Source organism: Theobroma cacao, chromosome 1, assembly GCF_053813885.1.
Source record: "Theobroma cacao isolate CCN51 chromosome 1, ASM5381388v1, whole genome shotgun sequence".
Lineage (NCBI taxonomy): Eukaryota > Viridiplantae > Streptophyta > Magnoliopsida > Malvales > Malvaceae > Theobroma > Theobroma cacao.
In genome coordinates this window covers 2543752-2569404 of record NC_142639.1, presented here as the reverse complement: position 1 = coordinate 2569404, position 25653 = coordinate 2543752, and the positions used below count along the sequence as shown (strand labels likewise).

General features: G+C 34.9%; 5 protein-coding genes across 5 annotated transcripts; 4 read left to right on the top strand and 1 right to left on the bottom strand.

Moving 5' to 3' along the window:
- The first annotated feature begins 246 nt into the window (after nt 1-246).
- Nucleotides 247-2301, top strand: LOC18611106 (patatin-like protein 1). Its single transcript, XM_088809342.1, has 7 exons — nt 247-365; nt 473-724; nt 827-1001; nt 1095-1256; nt 1362-1661; nt 1766-1941; nt 2044-2301. Exons 1-7 carry the CDS (start codon nt 247-249, stop codon nt 2150-2152), a joined length of 1293 nt encoding a protein of 430 aa, XP_088665468.1. The 3' UTR covers nt 2153-2301.
- Nucleotides 2302-2610: 309 nt separating this feature from the next.
- Nucleotides 2611-5285, top strand: LOC18611105 (pentatricopeptide repeat-containing protein DOT4, chloroplastic-like). Its single transcript, XM_007047156.3, has one exon. The coding sequence runs from the start codon at nt 2791-2793 to the stop codon at nt 4696-4698; it is 1908 nt and encodes a 635-aa protein (XP_007047218.2). The 5' UTR covers nt 2611-2790; the 3' UTR covers nt 4699-5285.
- A 361-nt stretch (nt 5286-5646) lies between these two features.
- LOC18611104 (Ran-binding protein in the microtubule-organising centre protein) lies at nt 5647-10821 on the top strand. The gene is made up of 12 exons (XM_018115416.2): nt 5647-6063; nt 6199-6300; nt 7241-7321; nt 7412-7521; nt 7632-7767; nt 7934-8032; nt 8449-8536; nt 8634-9043; nt 9120-9278; nt 9395-9592; nt 9763-10089; nt 10478-10821. Exons 1-12 carry the CDS (start codon nt 5782-5784, stop codon nt 10568-10570), a joined length of 2085 nt encoding a protein of 694 aa, XP_017970905.2. The 5' UTR covers nt 5647-5781; the 3' UTR covers nt 10571-10821.
- A 264-nt stretch (nt 10822-11085) lies between these two features.
- On the bottom strand, nt 11086-13504 carry LOC18611103 (patatin-like protein 1). The gene is made up of 7 exons (XM_007047153.3): nt 13163-13504; nt 12847-13028; nt 12511-12697; nt 12137-12283; nt 11711-12013; nt 11388-11563; nt 11086-11277 (listed from the first exon to the last, which is right to left on the bottom strand). Exons 1-7 carry the CDS (start codon nt 13298-13300, stop codon nt 11205-11207), a joined length of 1206 nt encoding a protein of 401 aa, XP_007047215.3. The 5' UTR covers nt 13301-13504; the 3' UTR covers nt 11086-11204.
- Nucleotides 13505-21592: 8088 nt separating this feature from the next.
- Nucleotides 21593-25356, top strand: LOC18611102 (P-loop containing nucleoside triphosphate hydrolases superfamily protein). The gene is made up of 6 exons (XM_007047150.3): nt 21593-21968; nt 22657-22901; nt 22995-23253; nt 24050-24229; nt 24347-24502; nt 24879-25356. Exons 1-6 carry the CDS (start codon nt 21939-21941, stop codon nt 25044-25046), a joined length of 1038 nt encoding a protein of 345 aa, XP_007047212.3. The 5' UTR covers nt 21593-21938; the 3' UTR covers nt 25047-25356.
- The last annotated feature ends 297 nt before the right edge of the window (nt 25357-25653 follow it).

Sequence of the window (25653 nt, the reverse complement as noted above, 5' to 3'; positions counted from 1 at the left end):
TGGAAGGATAGATCCTAGATAGAAGTTGCGTTTCCACGAGTATAAAGCAAATTTTTGCCTAATAATTTATACGTTTGTGCCTAATTTTATCTTTGAATTGCAAGCAAAGGCCAACCTTGCCCAACCTCAAATATGTGACTGCAAGAGAAGCTATTTAATCACAACTTGACAAGGTCAAGCTTCCATTTATTGTAGTCACGACAAATAATTGATTGAATACTTGAAGCATTTTTAGTTTTTTATACCATGGAGAGTCGTGCAGTCATGTTATCAGCCTATGGTCAAAGAATCACAGTTTTAAGCATTGATGGGGGAGGAATTAGGGGCATTATACCAGCAACCATCTTGAGTTTCCTTGAACTCAAGTTACAAGTATGCAGACTAGTCGTTATTTTTTTCTCTTTCTTTTATTATTTTTGATTAACAAAGTAAACAGAACTCTATGATCAGTCAAGTGAAAACATGCAAGCAGAAAACATTTGTGGAGAAGTAGAATTGATGATGAAGTGAATGAAATAATCTTCGTTCTTTTTCAGGAACTAGATGGGGAAAATGCTCGGATTGCAGATTATTTTGACGTGATAGCAGGAACTAGCACAGGGGGTCTGATGACAGCCATGTTAACAACTCCTGACGAAAATGGGCGTCCTCTTTTTAAGGGGAAAGACATTGCTCCATTCTATCTCAAGCACGGCCCTAAAATATTTCCTCGCAGCAACTACAAGTACCAGTCGTTACATACATAGCAATAGCAGCATTAAGTTTTTTCTTTCTTACAACGTGTACCATACTGGATATAACAGCTCTGTCTGTGGTGCTTTTTTAGGAGGATGACAATGAAAATGAATGCTCTAATGAGGCCAAAATACAATGGCAAGTACCTAAGGAAGATCATTTGCAAGGTACTAGGAAATCGAAGGCTTCACGAGACTTTGACCCGTGTTGTTATACCCACGTTTGACATCAAATTGCTTCAACCCACTGTTTTCTCAACATTTGAGGTGGAATTAACCATTTCAATTTCCATGCATATATCTGCCAGAATATTCATCTGTGTTACGATGTTGACAGTGAAACTTTTGGAAATGATGCAGGCGAAGATAGACACTTCTAAAGATGCTTTGCTATCAGATATTTGTATTAGTACTTCTTCAGCCCCGACTTATTTTCCAGCTTATACGTTTAAAACCAAAGACTCTGAAGGAAATGACAGGGAATTTCATCTTGTTGATGGAGGGATAGCAGCAAACAACCCAGTAAGGAACAATTCGATATTTTATTCAGCATTTTGTCTTTGGTCTGATCTTTGGTTGTCTAAAACTAGAGAGCCAAACTATCTGTGTTTTTAATTAATTTTGAAGGCACTGCTAGCACTGAAGCCAACAGGGCCAGCTTTCCCAGGTGATCAAGAAGTTTCGCTGGGACGCGCCCTCAACTATGAGAATTATTTGATTATTTCACTAGGCACAGGGACTTCCAAGATGGAAAAGAAATACAATGCGACAATGGCAGCAAAATGGGGAATCCTTGGATGGCTTTACAGTGAAGGAAGTTCTCCATTAGTTGATGCATTAACTTTTGCTGGAGCAGATATGGTTGACCTTCATATGTCATTGATTTTCAGGTCTATTAAATGTGAGCAAAACTATCTTCGTATCCAGGTACCCATTTCCAATCGCAATTCTCATTGATTAGCTTATTAATCAGAATAAATTTGTTTGGAAGGATGAACTAAATGATGGGTTATTTAATTTGATTGAATTAGGATGACAAGTTAAGTGGGGATGCATCATCATCTGATAAAGCTACTCAAAAGAACATGAAGAATCTCGTAGAGATTGGTGAAAGGCTCTTGCAGAAACCTGTTTCAATGATGAATCTCGACAGTGGAATTTTTGAACCAGTTGACAATGAAGGAACCAATGAAGAAGCTCTCTCCAGGTTGTAATCCAAACCCTCTCTATTTTTTTTCTTTGAAAATTTCCAGGAACAAAAACTATAGGATATCATACAGGGTTATTGAGCTACATTTGGTCAGTGCAGATTTGCAAAACTTCTGTCCGAGGAGAGGAAGCTGCGTCGGGCAGAGATTGCAAAGCAGCTTGCCACAAGGACTTCTGCCCCAGACGACCACCATGTTTCCGAAAGCTGATACTACAAGTTCTTAGGCTGCCTGCAACCTTAATGTTAAACCATTCAATTCACTTTGTTGGAACAAATGAATAAGGCAAATCTTAACCATTGTGTGTACTGTACCTAAAAACAAAACTCTGTATCTTAATTTTACATTGTTCTCATGAATTTGACGATAATAAACTGTTGAATAAAAGCATAGAAAATGATGAATAGCTTTCTAGTTTCGAATTAAAGAGATTTTTTTAGTTATTATGTTTTTTGTTATTTAATGAATCTCATTAAGCACATAATTTAATTAATAGTAATTTAAGATGTTAAAATATTTAATTATCTGATTACTCATAAGTGATAAGACATAAATGCTGATAAATTTATTAATTAATATTAATTAGAAAAAAAATAATTGATTCATTGATGGACATAAAATTGGGACCTATTGGGAGAAAAATAAAAGAAAACTATCAAAAAGTTGAAGGCTGACAAAAATTAAATGGCCATATTAGGCAATCTAAACATTTTCTGCCTTTTATCTATCTAATCATTTCTTTCTACAAACAAAGTTCGAAAGTGGTAACGGGAATTACCGCCAAGCTCTCATCTTCGTATGAGCACTCTGTTTAGTATTAATTCCAACTCGATTTTCTGTGAAATGAAATGAATGTATGGCGCTCACAAGGAGCACTCTCAACTCTATCCAAACCTCGCATCTCTCTTTCCCAACTCAACAATCTCCTTCAACTCTGCAGCAAATCAAAGTCACTGAGCCAAGGCAAACAAATTCACCTACAGATAATCTCAAATGGGTCACACCAGAACACTTTCATAATCACCAAATTGGTCCAAATGTATGCAGATTGCGACGATTTGGTGTCCGCCCACAAACTGTTTGACAGACTGCCTCAACCAAACGTGTTCTCCTGGACCGCCATCCTTGCCTTGTATTCAAGGCACGGAATGTACAGGAAATGCATTGAAAGTTACTGTGAAATGAAAATGTCAGGTGTCTTGCCTGATGGTTTTGTGTTTCCTAAGGTCCTGAGGGCGTCTGTGCAGGGGTTGTGTCTGGAAACTGGAATTTGTGTGCATAAGGATGTGATTGTTTGGGGGTGTGAGTTTTATTTAGAGGTTTGTAATTCCTTGATTGATATGTATGGGAGATGTGGGGATCTAACGAGCGCGAGGCGGGTTTTTGATGAGATGGTGGGAAGAGATTTGTTTTCATGGAATTTGATGATTTCAGGCTATGTGGGTAATGGGATGTTAGAATTGGGTTTGGAGATTTTGAATTGTATGAGATTAGATGGTTTCGAACCTGACGTTGTTACATGGAATATGGTAATGGATGGTTATTGTAGAATGGGAAGATGTGATGAGGCTTTGAAATTTTTTGAATATATTAAAGAGCCTAATATTATCTCATGGACTACTTTGATATCGGGCTATTCAAGGATCGGACAACATGAATCATCATTGAGGATTTTTAAGGATATGCTGAATAAGGGAGTTGTTCTGCCTGATTTGGATTGTCTTTCTAGTGCACTTGTATCTTGTAGGCATCTTGGTGCTCTGTTGAGTGGGAAAGAGATCCACGGTTTTGGGATTAAAATGATGATTGGTCGTTCATTTTATGGTTCAGCTGGGCCTGCCTTGTTGACACTGCATTCAAAGTGTGGCAGGAGTCGTGATGCTGGGAACATATTTGAGTTAATGGACAAGTCTGATACTGTTACCTGGAATGCAATGATTCTTGGTTTTGTTGATCTGGGATTGGGGCATATGGCTGTTGACTGTTTTGGTGAGATGCAAAGAATGGGAATTAAAAATGATCAAACAACGATATGCACTGTTTTGCCAGTGTGCGAGTTGAGACAGGGGAAACAATTACATGCCTATATTAGGAGACAGTATTCTGATTCTATTTGTCCAATTTGGAACGCATTGGTTCACATGTACTCAAAGTGTGGATGCATTGGATCTGCATGCTCTGTGTTCTCTAACATGGTTGCCAGAGACTTAGTGTCATGGAACACAATGATTGGAGGGTTTGCACTTCATGGACTTGGCGAAGCTGCTCTTCAGCTTCTGAAAGAGATGAATTATTTGGGCGTTTGCCCTAGTCCTGTGACCTTGACTTCAGCACTATCAGCTTGTAATCACTCGGGTCTTGTGGATGAGGGACTTAAAGTCTTCAATAGTATGACCAGAGACTTTCACTTGAGCCCAAGCATGGAGCACTTTGCTTGTGTTGTTGATATGCTATCACGTGCTGGTCGGCTTGAAGATGCAATTAATTTTATTGAGAAAATGCCTCTAAAGCCTGACAAGTGCATTTGGGGGGCTCTACTTGCTGCCTGTCGAGCTTATCACAATATTGACGTTGCAAAGGTAGCTGCTGAACATTTAATTTGCTTGGAACCTGAGCAAGCTGGACACTATATCACCCTGTCAAATATATATGCAAAGGCTGGAAGATGGAATGATGCTGTACGAGTAAGGAAGCAAATGGAAAAAAAAGGATCGGCAAAGCCATCAGGACAAAGTTGGATTGAAAGTGGAAGCTGATAAACATTAAGTGAACTTCATTAACGTCTAATGATCTTCTGAAGGAATATCTGAAGATGTCAGGATTACAAGTATGATTCTGGTTTTCCAAAGCAGACAACAATGAGAGGACCGATGATAATGACTGAGGAGCAAATTCTCATTTCGTGATCTGTTTAAGGTTAGATGAGAAAATCACAAGTTCAAACCTCTCAACGTTTTGTAGCTGATTGGGGTTGTGAAAAATTTCTTGCTCACTTAATTCACCAATAAAGAGCGCTGAACTGTTATTACTACCAATAAGAAGGATTACATGTGCAGAGCACTGACATGTTAAGAGCTGTGACATGTTATTGCCAGCGGATGCACCACATGTATTTCATTTGCAGCACTGCCTCAGTGACGTGTATGTCGCTGTTTTTGACATTTCCATATTCTGAAGTAGGATCTTAAACAAGTGTACAATTGCTGTAGTGTACTTATTTCTTGGTAGAAAGGACTTAGTCAAATTATATTGACTCGGCATGCCTGAAAACCTCTGTATCCATTTACTCTGGAGGATCATCGTTTAAATAATGCAGCAGTTCGAGCCGGAAGAATCATATGGACACCCATTTGTTTGTGTGTAGACTATAGAGTATTGCAGGTTCTGTTTGAGGTTGTCTCATCGTCTACATGAACCCATTTCTTAACCTAAATCAAACACTTGACAGGGTTTAGGGTTTAGGAATCTTTTTTCCTTAACAAATGAGACCAAAAAGAAAAAGAAAAATAAGAAAAAGGAGATGGTATTTACACTTTATTAGATAGAATCCACGTTGACGTCAGTGACGTGGCAGTTTTTAACACAGGGATAGCATTGACGAAACACATAAAAATTACGTGACACCTGGCACCTATGTAACCCCCCAATTCCTTTTTTTTTTTTTTTTAACCTCTTATCGCCGCCTTTTTTGCTGTCGAGGAATTGCCTCTTTCCCCTTCCTAAATGCAAAAGACCCCCAATTACACACGGAAAAATTAATAAACAGACCCAGAATTTTACACTTTCCATCACTTTCTCGCTCTCTCTTCAAAACTTTCCCGAGGGAATTAACCAAACACATGGACTCTTCGCCTGTCAACTGGGAAGCACTCGACGCTCTCATCCTCGATTTCGCCAAATCAGAAAACTTGATCGAGGACTCTTCGCCACCGTCTTCGCCTTCCCTCACCTCTCCTTCCTCTCCTTCTCTGTCTTCCTCTTCTTATCGTTCGAGGTTAATCATTCGCCAGATCAGGCGTTTGTTAGAGGCCGGTGACATTGACGCCGCTATCGATCTCCTCGGAGCTCATGCTCCTTTTATCCTAGACGATCATCGCTTCCTCTTTCGGTTACAAAAACAGGTTAATCTCCTAGTCCTCCCTATTTTTCATTAATAGAAATGTGCTTACGTGGAATTAGTTATTTTGTTTTTGGAGTTTGAATTTGCATCGGTGATTGATATTTTCTTTTTCTTTTTATGTTTTGTTCTTTTGAAGAAATTTATTGAGTTATTGAGGAATGGAACAAAGGAGGATCGTGGCTTTGCAATTGATTACTTGAGGACCTCTCTTGCTCCTTGTGCTCTCAATGCCTATCCGGTAAGTTTAACATCTGTTTTTTTAATCGCTTTTCTATAAAATTTCATCCTTTCTGTTAATTTTTTAATTACTTTTAGACTTTGGCATTAATATGCTATTAATGACAACTATTTAGACGCCTGCAATGCTAATTTTTGAATTGCGAACCTTGAAGTATTATTATTGATTTATTTGTTGGCATTTTTTCTATTTGAATTTATGTTATGGAACTAGTTCGAAATGGAGTTGGTAATAAAAAATGTGGAAAAATGGAGCGGATTATGGTTTTGTTTTAGTTGATTTTGGAGAAATCATGAAGAAAGAGGAATAATAAGTTACTCCATATATGGTATGATCTTTAAAGATTCATTTAATAAGTGGCATCTTGTTGTCAACTCAAATACTTGTGTCATCGCTAAAAGCTTAAACTGCTTGAAAAGTTTTTGTGCTATTCTTTAGAAGTGGGTTGTTATTTGATTCTGGGAAATAATGGATAAAGAGGAATTGTGAGATATGTGCTGTTATGACTTATGATGTTGAAAATTCATTTTAAATTGGTATTTAATAATCTGCAAAGAGAATCCTTTTTAATAGTAATTTTCCTAAATTGTCTTCCAGTCACCTTACATGCTTGTGTTTTATTAATTCCTTTCTTGATATTTGGAGGCATGACTTGTCCAAACCTTTAGACAATGGATATTGTAGAATTACTTCCAAGATATGTTTCCACGTTAAGGGATAAGGAGATCCAAATTTGTGCATTGTGTTGCAAGTATACTGTCATTGGAGTTGGTAACTTTGCTTTTTTGGTTGTTTTGTCAGTCTACTCTAACTGCTGCTTATAGGTTTATTTTTGGAATTGGTTTAATGCCTGTGATTTATACCTGGAAATCAATTAATGGTGTTCAAACATATTCTGTTCACTTGGGGGTTCTGATAGATTTTTGCATCTGTCTTTAAGGAAGCATATGAGGAATTCAAGCATGTTCTTCTTGCCTTTATATATGACAAAGATGATCAAACTTCCCCAGTGGCAAATGAGGTGAGTTGGAATTTGTTCTTATATGCAACTCTTTCTGTGATTGCTGAGAAGAATCTTGTGTTTAAGGAATCTTGTGTTATATGTGCACAGTGGGATGAGAAGAGGAGGTATGAGATTGCTGGATTATTGTCTTCTGTTTTAAGAGCTCATTTACATGCATATAATCCAATCTTTTCAATGACGATGAGGTATTTGATAAGGTATTACTGCAACTCTCTATAGATGTTATTTCATGGAATACTTTCTGTGAGATAGTGGGCTTATTTATATTGATTCTGATAAGTTTGCAATGGTTTCCCTACATTTTCAGCATACATAAAGGTTTTTGCTTTCAACAAGGTATTTCATCACCCATTTCAGATCTTACTGAGAGATTGCTTCTTGAGGAACGTGACCCCCCTGCAATACCTCAGGAGAGTTTTTATGAGGCGCCTCCATTTTATGAGGTGTGTATTTTTTGGAGCTAGGGTGTTTTTAGATTTTTTTGGGGATGAAATGACTCATATATCGATATGGGTTGATGCATGAATTTGCAATGCTCTGTGTTTATTTGTTAGGTTACATGGATGCCTCTTATATGTTGTGTATTTATGTGTTTGTTTTGAAAATCAGGTGGATATACAAGCTCTCGCACATGCTGTAGAGCTTACAAGACAAGGGGCTATTGATAGCTTGAGATTTGCAAAGGGTGATCTGTTTCAGGCATTTCAGGTTTGTTGAAACATTTATCAATCCCACCCCCCTCTCCCTGATTCCTTACTTTATTGATGTTGGGGTTTTGCATGGTCTCTATACTTCAATCGGTGGTGATTCCTGTTTTCCCCATATATCTGAGATGAATATCAAAAGAGTACTAGGATTTTTCATTTGATAAATCAATACTTAAAGTAGGTTTTAACTTCAAATCTGAAGGCCCATGGCAATATGTGCCTTCCTTTTAGTAATTGTCCGACTAATATCTGCACAGTTACGCTGGATCATGAGGATGTCCATTTAATATTTTACATTCTGAAGATACTCTCTCTCACAAGGATGCATCCACTTAATCTTTCTGGGGTCTGGGCCTAGAGTCCCCTTCATTTGTTGGCTTTTTAGTTGTTGATTGTTAATTTTGACTATGTATGCAGAATGAAATATGTCGAATGAGATTGGATGCTGCCATGCTTGATGAACTTGTTCGTGAGTACTGTATTTATAGGGGAATTGTGGAATCTGGTAATTTTATCCCATGTTGTGAAACTCTAGCATTAATGTGTGTTCACTATATTCTTCTTTACCTTCTGCAAATGCTGATTAACTTGTCCTTTTCCAGGAATGCAAACACTTTCTGAATCTTTCAAAGTGAACCAACAAGAGTCTAGGAATTGTTCATCACAAGACTGTTCTCTTGATGTGGATTATAGCAGCACTAAGCGTTCAAATAGTGAATCTTCTGCTACTACAGATCTGAGTACCATGCAAGGAACTGATGTTGAATTAAGATATGCTTCTGAGCCAGCCAACAACCTTGAAGACTGTAGCACTAGTGGGTCAAATCAATCTGAAAATTCAAGGCTCCTGAGAAACAGAAGCCATGTTGCTGGTGAAAGAAGTAAACGCAAGCGATGGAGGGGAAGACATGATGAACTAGATATTTCTGATATCCATTCTAACCGATGCGGGAAGCAAGAGGTTGGCACTGCAATGCAAGTTGACGGCACAAATATACCAAAGACACAACAGGTATATTTGGGAATTCTTATTTATGTTACTATTTTAATGATAAATTGATAAATAATAATGTAGCTTTGTTCTGCAGGGAGTGGAGAAAATCAATGGGGAAGAAAAATATGAAATTGTTCTGGGGATGAGGGAACTAGCTAGCAGAGGAATGGCTGCTGAGGTTGTGGAGGAAATTAATGCATTGGATCCAAGCTTCTTTGTGCAAAATCCTGTTTTGCTATTCCAACTCAAGCAGGTCAGTAGATTTTACACTGGCAGTGGCTTTATTAAGTGAAACATTAAGGGTGAATTTCTGTTCAAGTTGCCAATAAGCATACAAAGAATGTTATTTTACTGTTCTGTTTGTTTTAGGTTGAATTTCTAAAACTGGTTGGCTTGGATGATCATTCTGGTGCTCTAAGGGTTGCGAGCTCCCATTTAGGTCCCTTAGCGGCTAGTGACCCCAATTTGCTGAAGCCCTTGAAGGAGACTTTGTTGTCACTGCTTCGACCAAATGAAGATGCACTTGTGACAGGCTTGCCTTTACATGCTCTTGCAACTTCGCTTCAGGTACACTGATGTTTGAAATTTAGTAGATACATATATACATATGTATGCTTGTCACTGCCCTGGGTTATTTTTAATTACTTTGTTATCTCTGGATCAGTGGTTAATCATATGTACATGTATATACTTTTTCTGCATAAATCGTTAATATATGGTTTTTTTATCTTGGTTAGGTTGCTTTTGGCAAGAGACTTGGTATTGAGGAGCCTCAACTTATGAGGATAATGAGAGCAACTCTTCACACACATACTGAATGGTTTAAACTTCAAATGTGTAAAGATCGTTTTGAAAGTCTCTTGAGAATTGATTCTTTGAAGGAAAATAATGCTCCTGTGCTAACTTCTCTGGCCACATCAAAGTCAAACACCGATAGTTGTACCCTGGGGTCTTCACAAGTTACTATCTCATCAACTACCCGTATATCAGATGATGGTAGTAGTCCTAATCAAGCATCATCAAGAGATGTTATTTGCGATGAGAATGCAATACTTAAAGTAATGGTAAGTTAACTTTGTTCCTCTTATGCATGACCAGTCAAATACTATTTCACAAAAGAAAAAAAAAAAAAACCCTTCGATCATCTCCTCTCCTACTACTGATACCGAGGAAGTCAGTAACTTGGATTCTTGCCAGAGATGGTGAATATTCTGTTACTCTGTTTTCATGTTGCTGTTCTCTTAGCCAGTACTCTCATAAAACTCGAGTTTAACAATGGCTCTTAATTGGTCTCATCTTTTAAATATTCAACCTATGCCATTATCTTGCTGTCAAAGCTTGTGGCAAAATTAGCTCCTATGTATAGTACTTACAAAAATTACTTTTACTGGTATGCAAACAAGGATTATGGCTGCTTAACCTATCTCGATACTATGTTTGTGGTTGATGCAGGAATTTCTTGCTTTGCCAAGGGCTGATGCAATCCATCTCCTTGCACAAAACAATGGAAATGCTGAGACAGTAATCCAGCAAATATTTGCATAGTTTTACATGTAGAACAGTAGAGAAATCTGATTTTATTTGTTTATTAATTATTTGAATAATATTATTTTATTCAAATTTGTTGTAGATATATAAACGAACTTTCAAAAAGGATCAAGTTGTTATTGAGATTTTATACACTAGCTAGAGCACAAGTTACCGTTGTTTTCAGGAAAAATGGTTCATCGTTATTGAATTGAATTATTGGCTTGGAGAGGTAATAAAATCGAATTTCCTATTAAAGTGATCCTCAATATTAGGCGTGCCTATATGTTTTCATCCAATTTCTATTTTGCATGTCCAGGGGATTTAGAAAAATCCAAATATATTTTTATTTCTTTTTTAATCTTTTATAAAAGAAGAAAAAAAATGAAAAATATAAATATAAATCAATCGGATGGAACTTCTTATATAGCATGATGTTTTGACGATCATGCTTGATTGCATGCAACATTTTTAGCTACGTGGAATAAGATTAATCCGGAATAATTTTGTTGACAATAATCAACAGAAAGGCGAATACAGTAATAATAGCTCTTATTGGATCTTGCAAATGGACAAACTATTGAAATAATAAGTAAAAATAAAATGTCTCAACGGTCAGAAACAAATTGATTTACAAAGTAAATATCAAACGCTAAGCAGAAGCTTTGGCCTGAGGGGATTTTGACTCTCTCACTTTCTTTTCATCCGAGAGTAGCTTCGCAAACCTAGAAAATGTTTGATGATTTAGTCTGAAGCCATTGTTGACCCCGTAAGATCTACCAGGAGAAACAACAAAACAGGAAAGATATTGGGCAGCAGCTAGGATGATTCATACCTTCGCAGAGCTTCCTCATTGGTGCCTCCATTTTCAATTGGTTCATATAGACCGGTGTCCAGATTAATGCGAGTAACAGTTTTCTTGAGCAAGTCCTCACCTACTTTTACAAGGTTGTCCATATTCTCCTTCGTAGCTACATCGACGGAGGCCAACTCACCTCGTAGCGTGTCATCCTGGTTTTCCATTTATAAAAACAAAATAAAAAAACATTGGATTTTCTTATTCTAGGACAGTGGGATTTGGGATAAAGTTATTTACCATGTATTGCTAGTTATACTTCGATTATATTTGGATAAAAGAATACAAAAATGGAAGCTTACATCGATCCGGAGATACTTGTCCTCTGAATGGAGGGCTTCGAAAACCACAGAGTTATGGTAGTCAACCATATCCTTGCTTGCTTCGCTATAACAATCTATTATTGGAGTGTGATTGTTTTCAAATAACCAACATATTACACCCCATTTGGAGGCTTCCTTGGCGTTGTATTTCTTTTCAAGTCTGTTCGAGCCTCCCCCTAATGAGATCACAAGGAAGCGTGTATAGTCCAAGGGATCCATATCGGAAAAATTAGGATTCTCCTTCATTATCTGTTTGGTCACTTCTCGGATGGCAACCAATGTCTGAGATCAAAGGCCAATAGCTTGTCAGTCCATTGATCGGAGAAATTTTACTCACCGATTGTTGAAACTCCGTTTGATTTATGCTTCTGCTATTTGCTTTGGAATCTAAAATATTTTACTCACGGGATTGTTCGCTGCAATGCCTCCGTCGATAAGGTTGAATTCTTCTTTGTTGTTCTTGAAATAATAAGGAGGAAAATAAGTTGGTGCTGCAGACGTGCCTATGCAGATGTCTGCTAAGGGAGCGTCCATGTCTGGATTGATAGGAATCTGCATGGCCAAATTCTCAACTTTGTTATTGCTTAGCTTATAGTGTTGACCACGCATAAAATTTAATATCTAATTAACTAAACCCTTCTTCAACCTAAACAGATATAAATATTAAAGAATCCATTAGCAAGTGTTCAAAACGAAAAGGAAAGCTTAACTTCCCTTTGCAAATTACAGCGCAAACAACTAGAAATTGAGAAGGTCGGCAGGCATGGAAAATTAACAACCTGATAAGTGGAAAAGATTGTAGGCTGGAGTTTCGTGATGTCAAAAGTAGGGATAGCCACACTGGTCAAGGTTTGATGCAGTTTTGTCGTCCCCAAGATGCCTCTTATCAGCTTGCGAAGATACTTCCCGTCGTACCTTGGTCCTGTTAGAGCTTTTAATAGCTTTGCAGCCCAACCCAGCACCCCACTGTGTCATCGAAAAGCCAGGAATATGAATAAAAGAACAGCTTAAGTTGCTTACCGGAATTGAAAAGAAGAGAAAGAAAAATTAATATACGTTTAATTTCAAAGTTACTAAAATGCCTCAAGGTATTGATACGTTCTTCCTTTGATTACCTCATCTGTGGAAAAATTTTAGGGCTGTTTTCAAGGTAAAAAGGCACTATATCTTTGGCAGCATATAGGGGACGGTCATTTTCATTTGGGGCAGCTACCATGGTTGTTATGAGACCACCGGTGCTAGTTCCCGCGATCACGTCGAAATAATCTGCAAGCCTAGCATCCTCACCATCGATATTCTGTTTTTCATCACACAATGAAAGCTTCAGAGTCAGAACCAAATTAACATACAAAATGAGTGACGTCAATACATAATTTTGGCTATGAATTCTCGTTGGATATGTGTATATATGGCGACATGTTCATTTGTTACCTGAAGTTCGGATTCGAGTTTAGCAAGAATAACTCCAGGAATGATTCCTCTTACTCCCCCTCCATCAATACTGAGTATAGTGATCAGATTTCCATATGTTGGTGGTTGGATTTTTGAAGATGATAATCTTCTCTCCATGATGTTGTTTCTTCAGTAACTTGGAAAGCAAATCAGGGCCTGAAAAATGTTAAAAGGAAACAGATTTGCGAGACAGGATAACTTATATTTTGTATTCAGGCAAATTAAAGAAGAGCACATGATTGAAGTTATCAACAAACACAAATGTATTTATAGAGAGAATTGCATATTTAGTCCGCTTAGCTGCTGAATGGAATTTGATTTGAATATCCAAAAAGTTGGTAAGTTGGTGAACTTCTTCGAAGTCTTTAAGCGTTGGCGTGCAATCTCGCACCGCAACCTGGCTTGCCAGAGCTTAAAAAATGAAACAAAGCTGACCTGGACCAATTGAGTTCGGGTTGAGGTTCACATTTCTTAATCTAGTTTTTTAAGTAAAAGGAGAAGACTTCCATTAATGAATCATAGAAAATCACCGTATCACAAGTAAGATGAAAAAGAAATCCTGGTCAAAACCAAAATTACTATGCTTAGGGTGTGCTACTTGGCTAACCTAAGAGATACCTGAAGTTTGCCTTTTAAACCAAAATCACCATGCTCTCGTATATATGAAAATTGTTCTCCATCTTTTTATTTTGTATAGCATTAATATATACCATGATTGAGTCACGTTCCACCATTCCTAGCTAGCTACTTGGCCAAATTAGAAAGATTCAGTTTCAAACTTGGAATGTAACTTTCTAATATTCTGGTCGACCAATTTGATCTTTACTCGTATAAAATTTGGCCATTTAGAAAATAATGTTTTTCTTAATATGAAGTTCTAATCATGTGATATAGATATAGTCAATTGATAAAGATTATTCTTCCCTCTCCTCATAATTTTAATTTGGAAATTAGAATTCTACTCCAAATGCTTAGTTTAACCCTAATACAAAACGTTACTGAGTCAAGTATAGTGCCTTCAAATTTATTTTGATTTGAATGGAGAAAAAGTGCAAAGGAAAAGGAAATCCAAGCTTGTCGTGCATGATCTCTTGTCACCTAGCTAGAACAATTGATACGTTACCATCATGTTGTTATCTTCATACAAAAAAATCACTGGTTTAGTACTAATTATATGGAAAATGATGTACATTTTAATACTAGTTGAGATATAAATAATCTTCATAACTTGTACTTACTTTGATGTACTTTTAATTTCATGTACAGTAATAAACATTATCTAAAGGATTAATTCAACACTTATTTTTTTTATTTAAAAATCTATTATATATTCATCAATGTACTATGATATGATATTTAAACATTCAAACCTTTTCAGTACTCTCTCCGGTTTAGCAAATGGTTGCCTTGCTCCTCAATCTATATATTAGCTAGATCCAGCTTGTTGGTCAAAAAGAAAAACTAGAAATAAAGATGGAAAACCTTTGCCTAATGACCTGGTCGAATTGAGATCAACTCGAAGCCATGATTCTTGGAGAATACTCATTTGAAGTTCTTGGTGGAATGTACTTCTCTCCATTTGCAGTGGCAATATGGACTGATGCAACTCTTAGAGGTCAAATGTTCAACAGATTTTATTATTGAGGTTTGTAGTTTATGAGAAGGGATGATAGTACATGCTCTAGTCATGTCAGGATTAAACAAAACAAGGGCAAGATGAAAGAGTAAAAACACATGGAGAGTTTATTTTCAATGCCATATCCAGACTCTTTCATCATGCTCACTGATATTTAAAGCCGTCAAGCTTTGAATCTATTCAAACAAATGGAGTGTCTTCCTTATGTTAAACTTTTTGCTTAATCTTATAATAATTAAATACAAGAGTGATGAAATCTTCGTTTCCCTCCCGCACGCCATTAATTTCTTTCTTAATTAATTGACTTCAATTCCGTCCCCATGCTTTCGTCCGTCACTCATCTACCATTCCACCTGGAGAATTTTTCAATATTTATCAAAAGGGTTGTCACCAAGTAAATATATACTAATAATCATAAGGTTATTATAATTAAATAAATGCTTGTCTAGTTTGTTCAATCATTGTCCTTACGTAAAATCTTCCACTGTAATAATTATTTAAACTAATTAACCTGCGCTGCTTTGACTTCTTTGTGTTTTGAAATTACTTTTGTACATGGGAAATTTAGCTGGGGATGTTTTATTATTTGCATAAATAAATTATGTAAACGTATGTAGATTAATTCTTGCATGTGCATAATTAATGGCAGCACTGCCTATGATTTACCGGTAACAACTACCTATAATTCATCAATATATCAAGAGTAATTAAGCTAGTTCTTTTAGCAAGTGACTCCATAAACTTCTTTAATTACATGCCAAAACGAAAAAAAGTGACAGGTAAAGCATGAATTAATATTCCTCTAATTTGCATTATGACAAAATGGGCTAAACTACATGTTATGCTAATGCAACGAATACTCGGATAAGAAAATGGATGCCAGACATATGTCGGCAAGAAAAGAAATTAAGGATAAAGTGGGTGGTACGATTAATTAATTGCATGATTATCATAGTCATGCTTTGCACAATTCGAATAGTTAATTTGATGCAAAATTTTTTGTGATTAGATTATGACTAAAACTTCAATTTTCTCAAAAAAAAAAAAAAATAGGGTTTCTTGAATCGGTTTAGTTCCCTGTTTATATTCTAACTAATAAATTCCCAACTAAGAGAATAGATAAACTAGGATATACATGAGAACTTGAACCGCATTATTAAATGATTAAAATAAAATATAATAAGGAGAGAGAGATTAGAATGTCTTAGTAATGAAAAATTAGAAAATGGGTTTCTTGTTTTCTACTCTTGACTCTTAAAAATAAAAATATAATTGACTTTTGAAGATGGAAGTTTTGAATTTATAAGATTTGACCAATCAAATTCAATATCCTTAGAAACTAAAATTTCTCTATTATCCCTTAAAGAATATGAACGCCTCATTCCTTCACCCATTTTTTATTTTATTTTATTCTTCTTTGTTTTATAATTAATTGCAGATGAGTCGGATTAGAAATCTTGTTTTCCTAGTGTAAGATCCATGGTAATGAAGAAGAAAATCCAATGGTTATGGGCTCTTTACTAAGGCCCATTTTACTTTAAAATTGGCCAAAGAATGCTGCTAAATACTGTTTAGTGATTAATTGTCGTAGGCCTAGAGTACCGCTTAGCAAAGCCCATTAACTCCGTAAGCCGCTTCAAGGTCCATTACTACGCTGCCCCAGGTTTCCTTTCGGTCTTCCACCTATGATGCTTTTATCAAGTGTTTTTTTTTTGGAATAATACATTAAAAAAATTAAAATTATTTACGATTTTATAAATAAATTCTTATTTATTATATTTAATCAAAATTTTATAATTTTTTTAAATCAAATAAAATTTTATAATTAAAGGTTGGTTAACTACCATTGATTAAAATAACATTTATTATTTAATACATGTGATATATATTGATGTGACATTAATTTATTACAATAAATAATAATAATGTGATATTACAACATGATTATGTGATAAACTCACTTTCTTTTATAATTCATTTTTTTCTTGGCTTTAATATCTTTTATTAAAAAAATTTTCTTCTTTGGTTCTATTCTCCCTCCTTCATTCTACCTATATAACATTGGAACACTTTTCTTTTTCTCTCCATTTGTCTTTGTACCAAATAGTTTTCTAACATATTTCTTATAATTCACATTTCAAGCCATTTATACCCAAAATTTTGCTTTTTTTTTCTCTCTATAAAAAGGGATAATTTACACCTTAATAAAGTTTTCTAAATTTATGGAACAATAAGAAACAGTAGTACATATCGCATAAGTGATGATCATATTAAAATCACTTAAATGTCACGTCTCCAAGTCCATCTCATCTCTTCTTTCACCATAGAACTGCATTTCACCGACACAATCAAAACCAACAAATATTTGTTTTTTTATTTCTCTTTTTTACTCTGACAAGTGTTAAAATGTGTCATGCTTGATAGATGGTTTCAAACGCAAGCCATGTCCCATGTGGGACAATAACTTTTGACAGAATCTCCATCAGCAGTACTTAATGATACTTAAACTCCCAATAAACGCTCCTTAATTATGTTTTGTTTTTTTGCTAAGAATGTTATTAATTTCTCACACCCTCCTTCGTGCCTCCCTGAAACCCCACCCCAACCATAAAACAAAGACGTCCATGATAGATTATGTTTCCTATTTTATTTCTCGTCATCAATGACTTCCCGCAATAGATATAAATCAAATGTTTAAACTTGCCTAGATGCCACAAATACACACCGGCGTGGGGTTCACGTCGGCAGACATGAGATATCTAAATCTTTAATGATTTTCTTTTTTTGGGTTTTTGTGATTATGTTGGATTCTTTCTTTGAAACTTCAAATTCAAGGAAAAGGGTTGGAAAAAACATATGAATCGGATAGGCTGTCTCAAGAAAAAAAGACCACTGCATTTGCTTAGGGGAGGCGCTGGCTAGGGGCCAAAGGATCATACTTTTCGAGTGTTGCTCAAGTTATAATAATTGTTTTCATTCCAAGAAATGCTTTCCTCCATGCTTGCTGCCACTATATGCTCCATGAGTTGTGAGGGAGAAGAAGGCATTGCTCAGCTTACAATTATACAAGTGCTTTTTGTGAGGAGAAAAGTTAATACAAGTTGTTAATTTAGGGTTTAAATTTCTAATCCTACATTAAGGGGTTGACCCCTAAACCAAGTAGATAAATTCTCTGAAAAATGTACCTTTTTTTTTTTTGAGAAAATATATGCATTCATGTGAGCTTTTTATGTAAAAATTTTTATTTGTTTGATAACTTTTTATGAAAAAGAGTTTAATCAAATTAAACATTTCACCAAGATTAACACATGAAATACGATAAAATTAAATTTAATTTTATATAATTTCATATTTTTTCATGTCATATTCATAATTATCAAATCTAAGCTCTTATTAAATTAAATTAGTCTCGTACTCTAAAAGAAAATTTCTCTTGCAAGTACAGAGAAATTAAGAAAAGTCTTTCATCCACTAAAAGTCAAAATAAATCGTTTTCTCATTATTTTTCACTAATGGGAGAGGTTAATGTTACATCAACTAGAAACACGTAGCAAGAAAACCTGAACTTCCTTGAAAATGGTCTAAACTTTCAATGTCTTTAATAGAAAGGCAACTTTATAGAAATCTGTATGAAACCTTAACCCTGTCACATATGCTGACTTTGTTTTCTTCTCTTCCCTCCTCCTTCTTCTTTGCTAAATTGAAAAAAAAAAAAAGGTGTTTGCAAAGAATTATTCATCTAAGTCATGAAAGTGCACCCTATCCATTCATTAATCATAAAAAATTCCTTTATGGAAAAAGGTTGGAGAACAACTCATTGTCATTAATGATGGGCATGCCGCCATGCGTGACACCACGGATGCCAATAGCGTAATTTGCATATATAGATAGATAGCTTTATTCCCCCCCTCAATCGTTGCCACTGATTTTGATGAATTCGGGTCAGTTTGTTATAATGTCACTATGTAAGTAAGAATTTGCTTTAAACATTATGTTTTACTAAAAGAAAAAAAATAGACTAGATTAGGTTTCGTGGAATTGATTCCCGGTGATTATTAATGTCAAGGAATTAATTAAATAATTAACAATTTAGGTAGAAGGTCTCTTTGGAGGGATGGAATGGGGCCAATTTAAGCAAACCATGCCCAGTTTTAGGTGCTTGGTAGAGTACTGCGCGTCTGGCTTGTCCTCATCAATAATTTAATACCGTGAGTTTGAGTCCATGATGCACGCGGCTGCAAAAAGATTTCCATCACTCTTTCATATTCTTTCAAAATTTGAGGCTGTGGCTACGTGCTTGATGTGTTTGAGTCATAGCTACTACACGAGTTAGTCCATTTGTCGAATAGAAGAGATTTTTTTTTTAGATAAATCAAAATACGGTAAATTTTGAATGCATTAAATCAATATAAAAAATACATTCTTATAATCAAACGAAATAGAGATTAAGCTTAGGCAAAACTTAAGTCTTAATTGTTAAGCTTTAATTGTTTGACCAAGATCAAAATCTGCTCATGATTCAGCAAGAAGCATTCGAACCAATAGCTAATCTCTTACTAATCCTCCGACACTATAACGCCTGCCTGCTCTTTCTGCACATATTTTAATAAATTAAATCATATCATGTTCATGATGTAACATGTAAGATTATCATTTTTAAATACAGTAATAAATGTAAATCTTTCAGAAGATAATAAATGTGTTTTCATACACACATATTATATATAGTTATTCAAATTTTTAGTTTAATCTTTCGTCCACTACCTGGGCCGGAAGAAGTGAAGATATCTGCAGGGGGGCTGCTAACCAAGTCAAAGCAATTCTTTCTTTAAGTAAAATGATTACTGAAGGCATTTATTTTCCATAAATGTTAATCCCATTATTTTACACAGCCCTCCATTGTTATACTGTGAATCTATGATCAGTTGACCTTATCATTGCTTAAGTAAGCGAACAAAGATTTGGAAATTAGCTAGCAGCCATCTCTCGACATTGAGATCTTCATCTTATACTTTATATGATTAAAATGATAATTGATCTTAAAATTAAGAAACCAATATCTTTGGGAATTATCTAGTTTTGCGATTAATTAAGAACGAATTTATTGTAATTGAAATTTAGTGCTTAATTTAATATTGTATTTCTGATTAAATTTGATGATTGCAATTAAATGCAAACTCGATCTCAAGCTAAACGGTTCGAAATTAATTTGCTGCCATCCATTATAATGAACTTAATCCATAAAGAATTACTTAAAGAATTGTGTGAGAAAAAGGAAAAAAAAAAAAAAAAGGAGGAACTAATAGTTTAGAAGTCTTCTAGTGATGATTGCGTACTTGCTCGTAACGAGAACTCTCATGGACGATCAAGACATATCCACCAACCAAACGAATTCCTTTCCAAACAAAATTTGCTTAGGCAACTGGGTTTTGGTTTGACATTAAATAGGTTTTGGAAATTTGGTTGAATGGAAAGAGCATTTTCGTTTGCTTTTATCCGTGACAAATGGAAACATTCAAAGCTTTGAAAATTTCTACCGCTGACGAAGATGGTGACAACAAATATATAAATTCCTACCCTTAATTAGTCAGCAATTAATTTTATGGAAAAGTCAATAAATATATTATCTGATGAGATCTTGTTACCTAAAATAGAGTGATTATTTTTTGCTAAAATTAGTAATATTCTAATGAAGTAATAAACATCAAATAACTTCATACTAAAATTACTTTCTATGGGTGGTTATTGTTTGTATAGTACAAGTAAAATACCCAAATCTTATAAAAAGAAATTAAGAAAAACAACAAAAATTAAACTAATTTTTGCTATTTTTACCATCCTACAATGTACAAGATAAATGTATGCATTTCAATTCAGATCATATTTTATGCTTACGATTTTACCATGTAAGTCTTTTTTATTTTGTTGAAAATCGATTTATAGTATAGACTACAAAGACTTATGACCTACCCCACCATATCTTGCCATAATAATTTCTTTAACATTATGATCTTTGATCACAACGATGTTATCCATAAATCAAATTATTTCAAAGGATTAGATTTCACTTGATTGTATACAACTCAATTGCATGTGCTCGAATATAAGTTTTGTATGAATATATCGCCATGTATAATAATATTTTAGCATCAGTAAAATAAATTTAAAGTTTAACCCTCTATATCAAAGGGAGAAAGCATCGATGAAACAGGTATAAGTTTTGTACAAATGTATTATCATGTATTATAACGTTTTAGGTAGAAAGCATTGATGAAATCATTAAAAAAAAAATACCAACATTGCGTATATCACGCCTACCACCTAATTAGATTATTTCAACCAGTTACCATCAATCTTATTATAAAAATATTTAGAAAATACACATAGCAGCATAGAAAACACAAATAAATAAATAAATAAAAATATTACACAATTACTTCTTGTTAATCCGTATTTTATTTATGCAAAGCCATCCTTTTTCCTTTTCAAAAGTTCAGTTTTAATTAAATTAAAAATAAAAAATTAAATAATTAATTATCATAATCAATAAATAAAAGTCAAAAGTCAAGGAAGACGCTGCAGCCTCCACTTGACACGGCTTGAGGCCGTGCGCTTTGGTTAGATTCCAGTTTCGTGCTGGGACCTTAGCCAGATTTCAGGCATCTATTTATTTCGTACAAAAATTGTGTTTTTTCTTTTAAATTAGTCATTACTGTTTAGTATTTACACATGAATTATTTTCTGTACGAATAATAAACAAGAAAAAAGTCTGTAGATAAAAACTAAGAAAACAATTAAAAAACAGCTGTTTCACTTTCATGTCATTGTTTTCCACGAGGCAAAACCAAACAAAAGAAGAAAGAAAAAAAAAAAAAAGCTTTACTCTGCTCCAAAGTCCAAACATAGCAAGGATTTTGCCTCTTCTCTTTGGCTTCTTCTTCTCTATCCTTTCTTCCGTTTTGTTTTTGTTTCCTTGGGGTTGTTTTAGTAGCTGAGAATACGAAGGAAAAGCAGATGGATAGTACCAATGAACGCTCTTTGTCTTCGGCTTTGTGATTATATATACTGTAATCTCTTGGTTTTTTCTTCAAGGATTGCTTCAGCTTCAGTAAAATAGCAATGGCTGAGTATATCTGTTTAGTTAACAAGGTAACCTTTATTTTTTCACTTATTTTCTTTCTGGGTTTTTTTTTTTTTTTTTTTGCTTTGTTGGGTTAGTAATATGCCTTTTGTTTTCTAAGAAGAAACTCAAATTTTTGTTGAATGGCCCTGGATTGCGTCGGTTGGTGTTAAAGCTCTTTTTTTTTTCTCGAGGAAAATGTTTGATTTTTCTTATTTCCTATTCAAGCTTTTTCTTTGTCTTTTATTTTATTTGAAGTTAATATTTCAGCTTTATAAACAACATCTTGCTGGGTTTGAAGGATAATGCTTTATTTAACTCTCTGCATGTTTGGATCTGGGTTTTCTTTTCACTGGTTTCATGCTTGTTGGCATTCTTAAATTTGGAGTTTCATGTGTAACTATTATCTACCTGTTTAAAACTAGTATTTGATTTATTTTTTCTGTTTAAGGACTGTTTTTGTTTTATTTTTTTAGTGTAAAATTACTCAATTTGCTACTGATTTAACTTTACTCTTCTATTGTTTTGTGTCTTTTTCTTTTCCAGGCACCTTTACCTTTTCGCTTGCCTAGCTTGCATTAGTTTGAATTATGTCTCTCAGTTTTGTCCCCTTATTTTCTACTAAAAGTGTTTGCTCGCATGCCAATTTTTTAACCTCTTCTTGTTATCTCCTTCTTGACGATAATTTGGGTTTCATATGTTCCCTTTTCCATGCAGGATACTCTAATTATAAAGCCTCCTAAGAAATCTCCATGTTTCTTAAGGACAATAGTTTTGTTGTTTGCTATGGTGTGTGGTGTTTATATCTGTACAATCTGTTTAAAGCAGATAAGTACCGTCACCAAGATGAAATTTCAGAAAATCCAAGTCATTGAGAGGCCATCTCCAGATAGTAACATAATTACAGAATTAGAATCTCAAATTCCTTCCTTGCATTATCCTAAACCTGAAACCTTTAGCAGGTAAGCAAGAATACTTGTATTTTGAATTTTTTTTTTTTTGGGATTTCAGGTTTTGTCAAATTTGCTTAAGTTTTGCTATTGATACTTTGCCAGGGGTGAATGCACACAGAATCCGGTGCGTTTCTTTGCCATATTGTCAATGCAAAGGTCAGGAAGTGGATGGTTTGAGACTTTGCTAAATAGTCATATTAATGTAAGCTCAAATGGGGAGATATTCTCTGTAATGGCTAGGAGGAAAAATATCTCGACTATTATACAGACTTTGGAGAAAGTTTATAATTTAGACTGGTTTACTAGTGCTTCCAAGAATGAGTGCTCTGCTGCAGTTGGCTTCAAGTGGATGCTGAATCAGGTAAACAACGTAGTTGAATTTTCCATTATGATTGTATTTGAAACTGTTGCAGTCATCACTATAGAGCAGCTATGTGGTCGAGACTTTACTTTTGTTCATTCCTGGCTCTAATATAATTATTAGCAGTCGATGCTCTCTTCCATATTTCTTTCCCCCACACCTTGTTTGTAGTCAGAGGCTTAGCTGTTGCAGATGTACGCCAACTGTCAAACTGCTTTATAACTTTGAAATTTCATTCATGTAGATGGTAGGTTCATGTTTTTCTTATTTTCTTTTTAGTCTTGACGAAGTGATTTATGAAGTCCCAGTGAGAGAGTACTAGCTTGTTGTCAATTTGCCGGAATGGAATGAGGAAGAATTGAAGCTAATGGTCTATTTGGTATTAGCATGATGTCTCTTCCTGTTAGTTCTGTCATATATTATTTTTTTAATATATAGAAAGGTTTTAATGAATTCCCTTCCTAAAAGAAAAGAATTGATAAGGTTGTGGTCAGGAGATCTCAATTCTCTTATCTTTAGGTAATTTCAGGTAAAATATTGGGTAAAGGGTGCTCAGTTCTGGTTTACTAATCTTTGTATGTTTTATCTATCTGGATTAGCTGAGAAAACTGGACTTTGTTCTAGATATCTGATTTTCATGTCCTCAAACTCTGTACTATGATTAGCCATAGAAGCAACCATGCGATAGAACTTTGAAATTGAGATGGTGGCAATTCTATGTGATGCATCAAAATTATTTGCATTTAAGGAGCTGCCTGACGTTCTATAGCTAACTGCTTGATGTATTTTTCTCCAGGGATTGATGGAGCACCATAAAGAAATAGTAGAATACTTCAATCATCGGGGTGTTTCTGCCATATTTCTCTTCCGAAGAAATTTGCTTCGAAGGATGGTTTCAGTGCTTGCCAATTCGTATGATCGCTATGCTAAGCTATTAAATGGAACCCACAAGTCTCATGTTCATTCACAGGAAGAGGTCCCTTTCCCTACCCCACTTTGTCCCTCTGCTCTCTATCAGAGTCTCTCATTCACCCATTTATTTGCTTTTACCCACTCACAAAATCTTGAACTTATTGCTAATCACTTGATGTAGGCTGCTGCTCTTTCAAGTTACAAGCCAATGATCAATTCTACATCATTAATAAGTGATCTGAAAGAAGTGGAGATGGCTGCTGTCGAGGCTTTAGAATTCTTCAATAGCACCCGTCACATGGTTTTGTACTATGAGGATCTTGTCACAGATTATACAGTAAGGATAATACCAAGTTTTCATTAAATATTTAAAATAGTTCCTGATTGCTAAACAACTTTTATTAATGTATAAATTGCCAAGACACCAAAATCCTAGCGTATGTATCTTCTCTCCTAAATGATTTGCCATCCCCATAACCAAATACCATTTTTTTTACAATTTTTTTCAATGTTTTTTTATTAGAATTTGTAAAAGTGATTAAATTGAATTCCTAAACTTTCATGGGCTAAGTTAGGTATAATAATTTTCACTTGGAACTTAGATGCATTACTTTTTCCCTATATTTCATCAAATGTGCATCTATGCTAATGGCATGTTCAGGTAAGCCTTGTTCTCTAATGTGTGCCTCTGCTTCATGTCATGCTTGTTCCAGAAACTAAAAGATGTTCAAGAGTTTCTAGGCCTTCCACAGATGAAATTAACTAGTCGCCAGGTTAAAATACACAAAGGTTCATTATCTGATTTTGTGAAGAACTGGGATGATGTGAACAAGACACTAAATGGAACAGAATATGAGAGTTTCCTTCGCGCTGACTATTAAGAATGACTGCATTGCTAACAAAAAAATGGTGTGGATACCATCTTCAGCTAATTTTTGTTACTGAAGCTGACCAGACATTCACCCTGTTTCAAAATTTTGGCTGCCATGAAGGCATGATGTTCTCCATGCTGGCAACACTCAGGTGATCAAACAACCCGTTGATGCAGGTGATTGATGCTGCATTGAGCCATGTATCATTTCTTGTCTTGATTTATTTGAATTGATCATATAGACAGCTTGTATATTGTCAGCTAATGAAAATTTGGGTGAATCAATTGTTCATCCTCAAAATAGTGTTTTTATACGATTATGTCCATCAGGCTTTGATTTTTACATTTCCTATTCCCTTAGTGTGCTACAATCACGAACCAAGAGCATAAGACTTGTGAAACTGGGCTTGGAGAGAAAACTCTTGAAGATTTCTTTTAAAAGGTTATTGCGAGAGCTAAAATCAGTTGTCATCCTTGTTTAAGTTTCGGTCATACAAAAATGAAATAGATGTGATGAACGTGAGCAAGTCTACACTTTACTCGTTATTTTGTAGTTTATATACAAGGACATAGCATCTATTGAAAATCCCTCACTGCTCAGAAAAAGAAACTCCTTT

Coding starts and splice junctions, on each gene's coding strand:
- LOC18611104 (XM_018115416.2), top strand. CDS start 5,782: ATGGACTCTTCGCCTGTCAACTGGGAAGCACTCGACGCTCTCATCCTC. Junction 6,064..6,198: donor TCTTTCGGTTACAAAAACAG/GTTAATCTCCTA, acceptor GTTCTTTTGAAG/AAATTTATTGAGTTATTGAG. Junction 10,090..10,477: donor ATGCAATACTTAAAGTAATG/GTAAGTTAACTT, acceptor TGGTTGATGCAG/GAATTTCTTGCTTTGCCAAG.
- LOC18611106 (XM_088809342.1), top strand. CDS start 247: ATGGAGAGTCGTGCAGTCATGTTATCAGCCTATGGTCAAAGAATCACA. Junction 1,257..1,361: donor GGATAGCAGCAAACAACCCA/GTAAGGAACAAT, acceptor TTAATTTTGAAG/GCACTGCTAGCACTGAAGCC. Junction 1,662..1,765: donor AAAACTATCTTCGTATCCAG/GTACCCATTTCC, acceptor TGATTGAATTAG/GATGACAAGTTAAGTGGGGA.
- LOC18611105 (XM_007047156.3), top strand. CDS start 2,791: ATGAATGTATGGCGCTCACAAGGAGCACTCTCAACTCTATCCAAACCT.
- LOC18611103 (XM_007047153.3), bottom strand. CDS start 13,300: ATGGAGAGAAGATTATCATCTTCAAAAATCCAACCACCAACATATGGA. Junction 13,029..13,162: donor AACTCGAATCCGAACTTCAG/GTAACAAATGAA, acceptor GATGAAAAACAG/AATATCGATGGTGAGGATGC. Junction 11,278..11,387: donor AATGAGGAAGCTCTGCGAAG/GTATGAATCATC, acceptor AACATTTTCTAG/GTTTGCGAAGCTACTCTCGG.
- LOC18611102 (XM_007047150.3), top strand. CDS start 21,939: ATGGCTGAGTATATCTGTTTAGTTAACAAG. Junction 22,902..22,994: donor AAACCTGAAACCTTTAGCAG/GTAAGCAAGAAT, acceptor ATACTTTGCCAG/GGGTGAATGCACACAGAATC. Junction 23,254..24,049: donor TCAAGTGGATGCTGAATCAG/GTAAACAACGTA, acceptor ATTTTTCTCCAG/GGATTGATGGAGCACCATAA.